The sequence below is a fragment of the Leptosomus discolor genome, chromosome 16, assembly GCF_034619465.1.
Source record: "Leptosomus discolor isolate bLepDis1 chromosome 16, bLepDis1.hap2, whole genome shotgun sequence".
NCBI lineage: Eukaryota > Metazoa > Chordata > Aves > Leptosomiformes > Leptosomidae > Leptosomus > Leptosomus discolor.
This window is the reverse complement of record NC_141406.1, coordinates 4899005-4913254: the sequence shown is the minus strand read 5'-3', so window position 1 is coordinate 4913254 and position 14250 is coordinate 4899005. Positions and strand designations below refer to the sequence as shown.

The 14250-nt window shown below is 47.8% G+C and overlaps 1 protein-coding gene across 1 annotated transcript; it reads left to right on the top strand.

Annotated features, from left to right (window-relative positions):
• The first annotated feature begins 4443 nt into the window (after positions 1 to 4443).
• PISD (phosphatidylserine decarboxylase) lies at positions 4444 to 13650 on the top strand. The gene is made up of 7 exons (XM_009957466.2): positions 4444 to 4640; positions 6709 to 6874; positions 8910 to 9146; positions 9276 to 9414; positions 10331 to 10477; positions 12260 to 12420; positions 12714 to 13650. Exons 1-7 carry the CDS (start codon positions 4444 to 4446, stop codon positions 12936 to 12938), a joined length of 1272 nt encoding a protein of 423 aa, XP_009955768.1. The 3' UTR covers positions 12939 to 13650.
• The last annotated feature ends 600 nt before the right edge of the window (positions 13651 to 14250 follow it).

The following is a 14250-nucleotide window of genomic DNA, read 5'->3' as shown; positions in this document are numbered from 1 at the left end:
ATTACGGAGCAATTACTGTGAGGGTCTCGGGAGCGCTTCGTGAGAGCGCAGCGCGCTCCCTGCCTTGGCGGAGAACCCCAACGTCGGCTTGTGTGAGGCGCAAACGCCGCCGTGGGGAGCGCAGCCCCCCGCGCCGCTGGGCGGTGCCTTGTTCCCCGGCCCGGCCGCCTTCCCCGTTGTCTCGGCCGGTGGCTCCCCGGGGAGCTGAGCGGCGACGAGGGGACCCCAGCGGTGCCCGACCCCCGCCGGGCACAGCCCTCCTCCCGCGGTGCTGCCCGGCGGCCCCACAGCGTCGCCGCGTTCCGCTCCCCTCCGGTTCCTCTTCCTTCCCGTTTCTCCTGCCCTGGCTCCTCCTCCGGAGGGGGCCGGGGCCCTGCGGGAAGGCAGCCGCTTCGCAGCGCCAGTGGCTGGGAGGCGAGGCGGGGGAGGGCCGCCTGCCCCGCGCCCCTTCCTTAAGGCGAGGGCCGGCACCGGCAGCGGGCGGGGAGCGGGCGGTAGCGCGGCCGGCGGTTCCCTGCCGCCACCGCCGGGAGGTAGGTGGGGGCTGCCGGGGAGGGGGGCCGGGGCGCACGCCGGCCCTGCCCAGCGGAGAAGGGGCCTCGGGGGCTGGGCTGGGCCGGCCCGGCCGGAGCCCCCCCCCCCGCTGGCCCGGGCTCGGGAGGGCTGGGCCGGTAACCGCGGCTGCGTTCACGTGTCTGGAAACTGCTGTGAAGGGGCGAGCGCAGGGCAGGGCAGGGCAGGGCCGGGAAGGAGGAGACGGCGCTCGGCGGCCGGCACCAGGTAAGGGCTTGGGGGCCGGCAGCGCCAGATGCGCGGGGTCCGGTGACTGAGGGGTCATTAATTAATTAATCGTTGGTCTCTGGCCTGTGGAAGGTTCGGGCGAGCTGTTCCAAAGTCTCGACTCCCTCATGAGTAATCGCTTCGCAGCTTTAGGCAAGTTCAGTCTCTGGGACCAGCGTTATCGCGGGTCAGAGTCCCGCCGGTGGGTCCCCCCGGGCGGGGCGGGGCGGGGGGCGCCGCCGCCGGGAGCGTCGCGCCGGTTCCGCCGGGTCCTGCTGTGCTGGGGGGATGCGGCGCGGTTGTGCTTCCTCCGGAGAGCCTCTGCGGAGCGGGGTTTGCTTTACGGGCACCTCGAGCTGAAGTACGGGGGCTTTTTAAGCGTGAAATGGAAAATATTACTGCCAAGTATTAAAATAATACAGTGTAATTTTTATTTTTTTTTTTCCTAATAAATAAAGTCTTTCTAGAAAGGCTTCATGCGAGAAGTAAGGAATATCAGCGATCGCGGCGGGTGAGGCAGAGCACGTCCCGTCCCGTTCGCCCGTTGCCCAGCCCTCCCGGTGGCCGCGGGCGACGGAGCCTCCGCCGTGCTTCCTGCTGGGCTGGCGCCCGGGAGGGGGGGCGGCGGCCGAGGTTACGTGTCTGGAAGTAAACGGATGCTGCGGGGAAAGGAACGGGACCGTTAACAACCGGTCACCGAGTACCTCTCCCCTAATTGCAAGACCGTATTTTGCTGGCGCGTACACAGAAGGCAGCAGCTGGAGGCGCGGGGTGCGTTTTTCAGCGGTGGTTCTGGTACCAGGTGCAGAAAGTGCCCCGAGGGCTTCGAGCACCCCGATTAGCGCGTTCCAAGCCTCGTGATTCACGCTTATGATTTAAAACAGACTGCAGGTTTGAAGTTCAGTTGCATATTAGTCTTTCTTGCAAATGCCTTGCTGTATTGAGGGAAGGGCTTGGGGTAGTGATGGCAAGTAATTAAACGTGGTCACCGGATTTGATGAGTATTTGAGCTGACAGAGCAGAATGGTGTTGCATTGCTGGCAGATTAGCAGTTCTTTATTAGATAATATTTCTCTAGGGATTTATACCTGCTGGTAACTGCTGCTTTTCTTTGTCTAACGTGGATTCTGTGTGAGTTCAGACAGGTAGGGGAGTCTGGTGCTGATGTCCAACCTCCTACAAGCCAACAATCGTAAGATTCTTGTCCGAGCTAATAACACAGGCTTTGTGGCACTGCCGGCGTCTCGAGAAGTCCAGCTAGCGGGATGCCGTTATGTGAGTTCCTGTGTCATGAGCTGGTTCATCATCAGTTCTTGTTCCTTTCCCCATGGGAAGTAGGTACACTCGGGGTGGATTTTTCATTTCAGCCTTCTTACCCTGTCGGAACTGTACATTGCTTCTGGGACAGCTGCAGCAGGGATGGCAACTTGCCATGTGTGTAAGCATTTAAGCAGGACTCCGGTATTTGCATCTGAGTGAATGTAATGAGGTCAGTAGAACAGAACTTAAGAGAAACGTAGGTCTTCTTACTCATCCAAACTCAGTTTTTTTGAAGAATTGGAGAAAAAAAGCTTTTGGCACCAATACTTCTCCCTTCTTGGAGAGGAATCTCTCTTGCACCACACGGTTTGTTTTGTTTTGAGCTGAAGGGTGGTAGTTCCCACTGCATTGGGCTGTAGAACATTTCAGTGCCCATTTGTTTTTAGGGAGCAGGGGAGCTATTTTAACTTGTACCACGCTTTCATAGAATGAGGCTTGTTCAATCTAGAATATAATAATTTCTTGAAAATGTTTTGGGGGATAAGATTGAATTTCCACTGAAAGAGCTTGTGAGTTTACCTCCCTTATCTTTAAGGGAAGAGTACTGAAGAAAACGTAGATAAGAATTCTGTTTGCTCTGTCGTCTTTCTGCAACGTCATGAAGAGGTGAAGGTCCTCCAAGGAGGAGATCGGGCTTTACGAAGACGTGTGTTCAGTGTGAGAATGATTTTTCACCTGGGACTGATGAAGTGCCTTTTGAAACGATGTTGTCAATTTGGCTTGTTTCTGTTGAAAATTTAGTATTTAATGGTGGTAATTTCTAATGTTCCTGGCAAATCAAGAGACATAGCTCCCCTATGCTCCTCCTTGCGTTTCTTTGCATTTTTATGGCATTTGGGTAACTGCTTTCATCGTTTTACTGTCCAGATGGCTTCATTTTTGTTGTGTGGGAGTTTCGTGTGCCAGCCAGAGAAAGACGGATCGATATTTTAAATAGGAAAATAAAAAAAGTTGGCACGGGGCTCAGGGAGGAAGGAGTATGTTTTGAGTGCTTCCAGTTGATCTTAGATTTACCTTCTTTCAATTAACTGGATTTTTTTTTTTTAATATGCAATTGTTAAAATTCAGCTTGAACAGCAACATGCACATAGGTCTTGGAACTTCCTGAGATACAGGATACCACCTAGCAGTTTTCTTCCTGAAAAAAATACTCTAATGCAGGGAATCCAGAGGTGTTTCTTCTTCTAAACCCAGACTTGAACAGGAAATGCAAGTGAAATGGTTGGCCACTAGAGTCAGCCCCTGAATTGTTCTGGGTACGTGGTTTAATCTCGAGGTGAGAGGTGGCTAGCTGGCTGCCACTTTCCAAACCAGGGGTCCTGGTTCAATCCAAAGCCAGTCGATAGGAGATGCAGAAAATCTGTGTTGGAGATGTGGTCTGCAGGGCCAAAGAGTGTACATTCAGAATGCTCACATAGAAATAGAGCAGCCTTTTCTCTTGAAAAACCAAAACCAAACTGAAAGAGCTTCCTTTACTTAGGTTTTTATTTTAGTTCTACTGGGCATAATAACTGTGACAGTACCGAGAGTCACATAATATACACATTAATACTTCTTTTATACCCGATTCTCAAGCTGGCCCTGAAACTGGCTTGTTTGATTATGTATCTGGGTATTTGTAGAAGAATGTCCTTTACCTGCTCCCTGTTGAGTCTTTTGAGATGGAAAGAGACTTCACGAGATGGATGTTGGTATCTGGCAAGGGTCGTAAAATAGAAAGACGTTCCTTTCCTTTCTGTTTTCTTTCCAAGCTGGACATTAAGAGCAGGAAAGGATTTTTGGTGCCCAGCAGTCCAGAGCTCTTTTAGTGGCAGTTGCTGCACTGCAGAATTGAAGCTGGAAATTATCTCCTCCTCTTCTCCGCCCCACTCCTCCTCCCAGCCTCGGATTCAGACTGGCTCTGGGGTGAGCTGTGCAAGGCCAGCTGGCTGCTCCTCTGACTGTAGCACATCGCTGCCCGGCAGCTTGAGACCGCAGGGTGTTTTTTGGAGTCGAGTTTCAATGGCCACCCTGACTAGCGAGAAGCAAGGACTGCTTATACGGACAGCTCGTTTTTATCTTGTGCAGAGTCGGCTTTGTAGTGGGATGTTGAAATATGACACAATGCCTGTTTGTTTGCAATAGCCGCAACCCTCGTAGCAGAGATTCAAGTGGGAAACAGAGGGGGAATCCAGAGACAAACCAGCGGGGGAATTAGGAACTGTGACGCCGTGTCCTCCCTCCTGTGCCGGAGCAAGCAAAGGAAAGAGAGGTAGAGGAAAAAAGACTGAGCCTTGCAACAGCCGTCACCCTGACGATGTGTCAGTCAAACACGCTGCAGGGACCAGATCTGCACACAGGGAAATGGTGAGATGCTATAAAGCTTTGTCTAACCCTCCACCCTCTTGCTACAACCTCCGCAAAGTTAAAATTCATGTCCGGAGGCTGCGTTCAGGGAACGGCGGCAGCAGCAGCTGTGCCGGGGACCAGCACCCGCAACTGGAGAGCCCAGGCCCGGCTGGCTCTGCCGGTGGTACACCAAATAGGAGAACGCGTTTCAGGTACTGTTCAGTATTTTCTGCTTTGCAGGAACGGTGACTAAAGGGAGGAATGGGGGAGGGAGGATTGGGAGGGCTTGTGGGCAGGAGGAGCGACAGCCATCTGCAGAGCTTTTGTTTGGCCTAATTACTATAAAGCTCCTTACCATTGAATTGGCAGAGAAGGGCACGCTGTTGTATGACAAGGGGAAGGAGGCGGCTTTCATTCCTTTCTCCTCCGTCGCTAGGAGAATGGAAAAATTAGTGAGGGACCGTTCTGAAACCAGGCCAAGGCAGCGAGGAGCCCGAGGGCTGCCAGGATGCAGCTCTGCGGGGATTGGTCCGTGAGCGACTGCAGTGAAGGGGGGGAGAGCAGGGCGAGGGGGAGCGGGACCTCCGCGCTGGCAACCCGGCGCTGGCAACCCGGCTCCCAGCCTCGCCAGCCCTCCAGCAGACCGCAGGCTGGTGGGTGGTGAGGATGGGAGGAAGAATGAAGCGTCCCTGCCTATTTCCACCTCCAGTCAGTCCCAGCTCCTGCTGAGAAGACAGCTGTGGCTTTACCTCTGCTGAGACAGCACTTCGTGTCCTCAGGGGTTTTTGGTTTTGTTTTTTTCCCCCTTGCATTGTGATGCACAGATCGTTCTCTGGTTTTTATTTATTACTTTGGAGGGCAGGGTGAAGTTGTGTTCACTGCAGGAAAAAATCTCTAAGCCAAAAGCACCAGCTTGCAGCCCAAAGTGGTGACAGTTGTACCTGTCTCCATGGTATTTTAATTCTGATCCAAGTTTTGAACATGTTGGCAAGAAAATTTCCTTTTAATTTCCCAGCTTCTTCCCATCTTGGAAACGCACACACAGTATTTTATAGTTCATCCTTCATATCCTATAATCCAGTGAGAGAGCGAGCTGCTCAGAGCAGCCAGAGCACACACCACCTCCAGTTTGTGCACATGTAGCTGTGTCCTGGTTGCAGGCACGCTGCCTTCAGCAGTGTGAGGAGAGCAATCTCTGAGCCAGGATTTAAGTCGGTGCCCAAAAGATTTGAGTATTTTGCCCTCAGGTAGGCAAGCTTTCATTTGACAGTGTGACCTTGGAAATGCCAATGGTTTCTTCACGAGTAGAAGCCAAAGAATAAATGGGGACCTGAAGGGTCTCTCATCCAGACCTCCTGCAAGGGTCTGAATTGAGGCCTGTGATGTCCTCTGCTAGTAAGCTGAGCAGCTCTTCCCTCTGAGAGTTAGAAGTTCAACTTCTCCCCATGGCAATTTGTGCAAAGTGAGTTTCCTCTCAGTCAGAATGTCCACGTGATGAAAAATCATAGATGCAGTTGGTTGTGAGGCAAAGGGCTGGGTTTTGGGCTGCGGAGACCAGATTATCTTGCAGCACTAGCAGTATCGGCTTTGTCCATGTGTTCTCTGTTCAGAACCAGGGTATCCAGGGAAGGTTTTAAGACCTGGAAAGATGTCTTTTGGAATCAGTTATTTGTAAATTGTATTAATTAACTCAGGAGTGCCACTCCAGTTGTTTCTCAAGTAAGTGCTTGTTTCCCAAAGTTTTCCCAACAGGTCTGTGTAAATTTGATTGCAGCATCTGTTGTGATACAAAATACAACTTGAGGCACAATCTAGTCAAGATGCTTTTAACATGTGAACACTCTGAGGGACCTCAGTTTGTTAAAAAAGTCCCAGCATCGCAGGTTCCCAGCTTTCAGAACAGTGTTTGCTGTCCGCTTTGGCTATCCAACAGCTGGAGCAGTCACAAGAAATATTTTCTGGGGACGTCATCTTCTGATACTTGGAAGAAGAACCTTTGCTCTTTGTTATTACCACTGTAAACTGTCCTGTATTGTTAGATGGATGAACCTGCTGTGACTTCTTTTCAGATGTCACCTGCAAGTGATCCTGCCTTTAATTTTTGAGGGTGTCGTTCGTATTTTGGGGAGGGGAAGAACTGACCAAAGTAAAGTAGTAAAGACTTGCGGAATCAATGTTTAAGTAAAGACCAGCAGGAATAAACCATCCTCAGCTATCAGGTGGTGGTGGTTCTGAAGCGGAGATGGCTGACCCTCTTATGTTGTGTATGTAATCTTGCAGGTTGCAATTTCCCCAGCTGGCCCTGAGGCGAAGGTTGGGCCAGCTAAGCTGTATGTCTAGGCCTGCTCTGAAACTCCGTTCTTGGCCTCTGACTATTCTCTATTATCTTCTGCCTTTCGGTGCTCTTAAACCCTTGACCAGAGTGGGATGGAGGCCTATGAGCAGGGTAAGTGCGAGCAGGTCTCTTGCGCTTCGTGTGTGTTAGCTGTTCTGTACCGGAGGGAGCTGGCAGCAGCTGGGTGGAGATCCTTAACAGAGGGCAGGCTGGTGATGGCTAGCGTGAAAGCGGAGAGATGCAATTCATGTTTTCTTTAGTTTGCACTGTTTCTTCATCGTTGCATTGACTAATTGCTTCACAGACAAGTGATTTTTTTCAGTAGCAGAGCGTTTCTTTGTCCTCTAACAGGCAGGGGTCTGCCCAGGAAAATCAATGGCAACTTTTGAATTACTTCAGTCACCTCGAAGTATCAGGGCTAGGTTAAGGCAGAGCAAATCTCTTCTCAAGTTCCCTTTCCTGGCCCCATTGAAATGGTCTCTTGCTTTCCATCATTTTTGCACAGAGAGGGTTTGTTCCTCAAGTTCTTTGAGCATTTGTAATCCAGCCTGTCCAAACAATACGCAAATCTCTGCTCTGACACTGTTGAGAGCAGGGTGTAGGATGCCTTGCCCGTGGTTATTCTCCCCACCAACCGTGCAGTTTCAGAATGCAACAACCACACAAATATTTTGATTGAAAACTGCAACAAAATGGCCATTCTTAAGGCTGTTTTATTGAATAGCTGTTCTGTTTGATCCCATCTGCTTGAAAACCACGCCCTTTTGAAGAAGGAAATACCACTTTTGACAATTTTTGTGATTTTACAGTTGTAGCTGTATATTCTCATTGTTTGTGGAAAACTGAGCAAAATTATTTTAGAAATTAACACTGTATAAGGCATGTCAAATAAAATGGGAAACCAGGTTTTTCTTCAGTACTTCAGGTTATATAACCTAAGGGTCTGTTCATTTACAAGTTTTTATCTGAAGTAAGATTAGGTTGGTGTGTTGTTTCTGAAATATCACTGTATTTTAATGTGATGCAGGACGGTGATTTGCAAATGAGATCTTAATTCGCTGTAATGGATACGATGGACAGGCTCTCAGCCCGTGTGTGCTTCTGTTTGTGTTTATGGCTGCATTTTGCAAGACTGAATTCTGAAGGATATGATTAATATTGAGAATAAATGATGACTCTTACTAAGAAAAAAACCAACCCCAACTTTTACTCGGGAGTTAAAGTTAGCTGAGCTGTACTGCTCAAAATAATTGTACCAGATTATGCAGATCACTACTTCTTTTGCAAAACTGGTTTCAGAGCGTTCAGTTCCCTTGGTCCACGCTCCCCCGATTACATCATAGGCATGTGAGCTTTTTGGCTGCTACTAAGTACCACAAACCCCCGAAGAGTTACCTTCTGGAATTAGCAACAGGAAGACACTGTTGTCTGTCCAGTTACATCAGCAGCACATACCTCTTACCAACATTGTTTCACTTGTTTTTCTTGCTACTAAAACCTGTGCTTTGGCGTAAGTCCAAAGGTACAGTTTACAGGAATAAAGGCACTTTATACTCTTGCAATTAGCAGCTCCCATTGTTGCGAGAGGAGGAAGGCTGGCATGAGTTCATACTGGTGCAGCTGCATCTACATGGGTGTTTCTTCGATTGTACTGGCGTAGTTAGAGCACTGCAATACTGGGATGTGGAAAACACCCTCATTATGGTGTGATGCATCTGAGAAGCACGTCATCAAACACTGAGAATTTTCATTTGGTTATTCACAAAAATGAATGTATTGGCAATGTTAAACCCTTCTGATGAGTCTTCTGCTAGAATATGTGAAATGTGTCTTTTTCTGTAAGCCTCACGTTGGGCCATTTCCAGTAACTGGAATGTGGGGCTTAGCCCGCAGGGGAGTGGAGATTCTGGGTTCAGCGTAAGGTTATAGTAAGTTTCATCTGCCCTCATCAGAACAGAGTCAGTGAGGATAAAGTGCAGTGTGAATTTTTTCCTGATTTAAAGGCTACTTTGTGTGTGGTGTGACCCACTGAACTCAGGGGGGTGGTTAACAGAACAGCTTGGGCCTCCCTGTTTTATGGGGAGAAGTAAGACCGAGCCATCAGTGGGAAGGACCGAATGACGTGGTACAATTACTCTTTCTTTAGGTTGCTCTGTACAAGTCCGTACCAACTCGACTGCTCTCACGAGCCTGGGGTCGTCTGAACCAGGTGGAGCTGCCGACATGGCTCCGGAAGCCTGTGTACAGCCTGTACATCTGGACGTTTGGAGTGAACATGAAGGAGGCAGCTGTTGAAGATCTGCATCACTACAGAAACCTCAGCGAATTCTTCCGCAGGAAGCTGAAACCACAAGCGCGGCCAGTCTGCTGTTTGCACAGTGTGGTGAGTAAAAGGAGACCAAGGCTTTCCACACCCCACTGCCGGCTTCCCTGCACCCCCCAAAGGAACATGTCTGCTTTACGAGGAATGAAAGAATTTCTGATGTGTTTCGTGTTTTTCTCTTTGCTGTAGATTAGTCCCTCTGATGGAAAGATCCTTAATTTTGGACAGGTAAAAAACTGTGAAGTGGAGCAAGTGAAAGGGGTTACTTACTCTCTGGAATCTTTCTTGGGACCTCGCATCTGCACAGAGGAACTGCATTTTAGCCAGGGTGAGTTCTGCATCAGTTCCGCATTTATTCGGCTCTGCCCTTTCAGTGTTCTCGGGGATCATGAGAAAAGATACCAGGAACAGAAGCAGGGCTGATTTTCGTTTTATTTGGGGATAAACATGTCCCTGTTCTAGTTCTTCTCTTTCTCACCAGCAGTTTTATAGTGTCTTGCCTGGTTCCTTCTGATTGTCTGAATTTAATTGCTTGGTTCCTACAACCGACTCCGAGATCTGCCTCTCCAATGAGGCTGCAGCACTCCTGCTGTCAGACTGAAATGTGCGCAAGCACCTGGCTAGCAAAAATGGTATTGGCTACTCCGAAACCAGATTCATGCTCGAGCACTGTGCTTCTAGTGACCTGTGCTATTGCTGCTCTGCTGCACCTCAAGCGCTGTCTCCATGGCCTTGAGGTTTGACGAAAGCTGAGCGGGCGAGGGGATGGGAAAGGCCGAGTTCTGCAAGCAGTAGGGTTATTTTCAACATGAGCACAAATGCAACTAGTGCATTTTATAAAACTAGGGACTCTTCACAAATTCTGTTCTTAAAAGGGTTGCTTTGAGAAAAATTCTGTGCTTGAAAAGGGAGCTTTAATGAAAATTCTGTTTGACTGGATTTCAGTTTCTGCTCTGCTGTTTAGGGAAGGGCAAACTCCAAACGTAAGGAATTTCCAAAATGATTGAACAGGATCTAATTTAGATACAGGATCAATTTTGTTGTAAAGGGAAAAGAATACTTTGAAATACTGGATTCCTGGGTGAAGTGTATCTTGTAGTCTCAGCAATCCATGTGGAGTGCCTTCAGTCCCCTGCTGTTACCACAGGTTCTAACGTAGATGGCTCAGCTATGGTGGGAAGAACATCTGTAACACCTGCAGGAAGAACATCTGTAACACCTTCCTCTCTGTGGTTTCTTTGCAGCCCCTCCTGGCAACTCTTTTCAGCAACAACTAGTCACAAAGGAAGGGAACGAGCTCTATCATTGCGTAATCTACCTTGCACCAGGGGATTATCACTGCTTCCACTCGCCCACTGACTGGAGAGTGTCGCACCGACGCCATTTCCCAGGTAGGCTAAAAACGAGTGCAGAGCAGCAAAGGAGGGAAGCACTGGTGTGGGCCGCTGCTGAACGAGACACACCAGTGGAGCGTGTACAGTTGCAGGACAGATAGGGGTGGAGAAGTGATTTGTCACAAATGGTAATGAATTTTTTAGTAGCGTAGTTTACCAGAACAAGTCACATCTAAATGGTGACAACAGTAATAGTGTATTCAAGCTGGTTTAGCTCTTTGAAATAACTGCTGATGCATGCTGACCTGACTTGTGCCCAAACATGACTTGTCCAGTTTGCACCTGAAGTACAGATAGTTCTGCAGGTCAGACCAAGCAGTAGGCTAAAACATGATCTCTTCTGTGCTTGGTGAAGAAGCTGCAACTGAACAGTTATGCTGCTGGAGCTGGGATCAGATGGTTTTGTTCTCCTCTTTGCAGACCATCATGCTGTAGTTCAGCAGATAACAAAAATGTTTTACTTCTTTGTATCTAGCAAAAACTTAAGTACTTGGAGTGGTTTCAAACACCATGAGAGAGAGACAATGACCTGCCACAAGGTTCAAAGAAATCTGTCGAGTTCCAGACTGAAACTAAGGCCTTGACTGAAACAAAGGAGTATTAGTGAAATGCTGCTGTTGGATTCAGTGCAGCAAAGCAGATGTATTTTATAGCTGAAGATGTGTCATGCATATACCTTACTGAGTTACTGTAAGGACCATGTAGAGATTTAATTTTTTATGTTCTTCTGTAATGAACTTTTTTTAACCGATTCACATGATTACTGCTTCCTGGCCAGCTCTAGCCAGGCAGCTGCTTGGTTTGCAGCCACAGTCTTGGTAAATGCGTAAAAGTGGTTACTGAGGAGAACTGCAAGGGGCTGCTGTCACGCACTGGATCATTAACCACTGAGACCTGGGCTGAAGCTGTAAAGAGTTTCTGTAGCTTCCTCTTTGTAGCCTGTAGCCTTTTGTGAGATGGATCTTATCTGCTTATTAGAAGGCTTCTTTCAGTTCCATCTGTTGAGGCAAGGGACTAGCTCTGCCTTTGTCCTTGCCCTGATCTCTCTTAAGGGCCTGTCAGATGACAATTAACAGTGGTTGTCATTTGTGAATTTGTAGATGACACCAGCGTGAAGTCAGTTGGTTACATCTCTGGTAGAGAACTAGCATCAGGTAGTGTGGAAATGAGTCCCTGCCACCTCAGTTTGGCGACAGAGGAGTCGGTATGAGTGACGCTAGAACAGGCTTCAACAGCGGCAGGTATTTGGAAAGGGACTCCCGCCCCCGATTTTGCTCCCTGCTTCAATGGCAGCTTTTGCTGTCCGGAAACGCAGTCGAGGTGAAGCTGCAGAGGGGAATGAGTGAAAGCTGAGGGAGGCAGGGGTACCAGTCAGCCTGAAAAGAACCATTTCCAGGTATGAAAATTTGATCCCTTTGCTCTTTAACAGAGAACAGTAGATGGTGTTCCAGACTGTAGCCAAGCCTTACAATGAAGGATGAGCATGGTCTTCAGTTTCCCTGTGATTCTGATAGGAAAAATGCAAAGTAACGTGAGCCCTGCCCAGGAGTGTTGATCTTTCTGGACAGAAGACTAAAGATTACATTTTTCTATGACCCTTTGTTTTTACTACAGCCTTGTCTTTCATTTGCTCTGCCTACCATTTGCCTCTCTTCCTAAAATAAGTGACAGAGTTGTTTACTGGATCAGCTACAGTGTACTGGAAATACCATGTAGGTAGCATTGCGATACTGCTACAAACCAGACAACTTTAACTGCAATATTTTCTCACTGTTGCAGGCTCTCTGATGTCTGTGAATCCTGGAGTTGCTCGCTGGATCAAGGAACTGTTCTGCCACAATGAACGGGTTGTCCTTACAGGTGACTGGAAACACGGCTTTTTCTCTTTAACAGCTGTAGGAGCAACAAATGTGGGCTCTATCCGCATCTACTTTGACCAGGTGAGCGAGACAGTAGTTGGCAGCTTTCTGGTTTTAATGGTTGAGGGTGGTGCAGTACAATAGAAGACAATTACAAAAAAAATTTAAAATTCTTATTACCCTGAAATTAAGGTGTTTCACAATACTGGTGTTCTAAGACTGATTTAAAGGGAGTCATCTCCAGTATAGACTCTTTTTAAAATATTTCTGTTGCGCTTCTGAATTGTAAGTTCCTGCATTGAAGATGTCTACAGCTGTGCTAATGAACAGAGTACTAAAATCCTCGAGTAACGGTTTCTTCCTTCTCTGTACAGGACTTGCACACCAACAGTCCGTGTTACTCCAAAGGTTCCTACAATGACTTCAGCTTCATATCCAACAACAACAAGGAGGGAATCCCGATGAGGAAGGGGGAACATTTAGGGGAGTTTAACTTAGGCTCTACGATCGTACTAATCTTTGAGGCACCCAAGGACTTCAAATTCCACCTCAAAGCCGGACAGAAAATCCGCTTCGGAGAAGCACTGGGCTCTCTCTAGAAACTCTCAGCAAGAAGCTTTTCTGTACAAAGGGACTCTGGGCACACCACCGAGCGTTTCACTGAACAAGTACGTATCACTCAGCAGGACCTGGGTGAGGAAAGCAGCTGTCACTGCTGTGTTAAACTTGAGAGTATTTGCCCTACATGTCCATGCTGCTGCATGCAGGAGAACGGAATGACCATGTATGTATCAGGTACAGCTGCCTTTAACGATGTCGACCATGGAGATTTCTGTCCCACCCTGTGCCTGTAGCCTTTTGTGTTCTCCCCTCAATGTGCCACGGGATAATTATGTTCTTAGCACCTGTAAGTCCCTTTTAAGCCTCCCTCGGCTGTGCAGGTGCAGTGGGGAAGGGCGGAGGCAGAGATGAGCTGTATTTAAAGGGACACTGACAGGCTGAGTCAGACCTTGTGCTTTATATCGGCAATATCTGGTTTTTCAGCCTTTGAGGAAAGAATGTGTTCTCATATTTATTTTGTTCTAAGACACTCCCCTGAAGTTCTGGTACAAGGGCAGCCTGTGAATGCAGAGACTGCCAAACAGTTAAATGGGCTAGTGTTGCTTCACAGGTGAAACGAAGCAGACAGCAGCAGTAGAATAACTTGCACTTAGCCAGTTTTTCTACTGTTAGACAATTTTAATTCTTTTACCTGACATTGTCCCTTTAAAAATGGACTTTGCACTGTATTTAAGCCTGAAAACACTGTGTCTACATTCCGTATGATGAAACTGGTCATCTTGGGATTTTCTTTAAAAAAAAAAACAAAAAAACCCAAGGAAAAAAGCAGACAATGCTGTGTGTCCTATTCCTTAATCCATGGTTTTATTTTGCTATTCCAGGCCTTAAAGATTTTGTTTGTATGAGAGACAGTTTATTCAGATCTTGGATTAAGGGGTTAGAAGACACAGGGGATGTTTTTCTTGTGTGATGCAATGAGATGGAAGCCAAAATATGTTTTTACTTTCTGCTATGTATCTTCATTGTTGTGTTGTCACTAAATTCTTGAAGAATTACTGTCTCTACTTACAGAACAGTTTCAGATACTTCAGGACCAATTTTTATTGCACAGAGTGAAATGCCCTATGCACTGACTGTGTATAAAAATACTATGGATCATTGGAGCAACCCCAAGTTGCCTCCCAGGCATCAACCTGGCCAGCCTATAACAGACCAGCAACAATTTAATCTTATTCAAAAAATGAAAAACCTACACTGGCTCTGACTCCTGCCCTTGTATTTAATGCTATGAATGTGCTGGGGGCTGAAAGCTCTATGCTGAAGCTCCATCCTACAGCAAAAGCTTTAGAG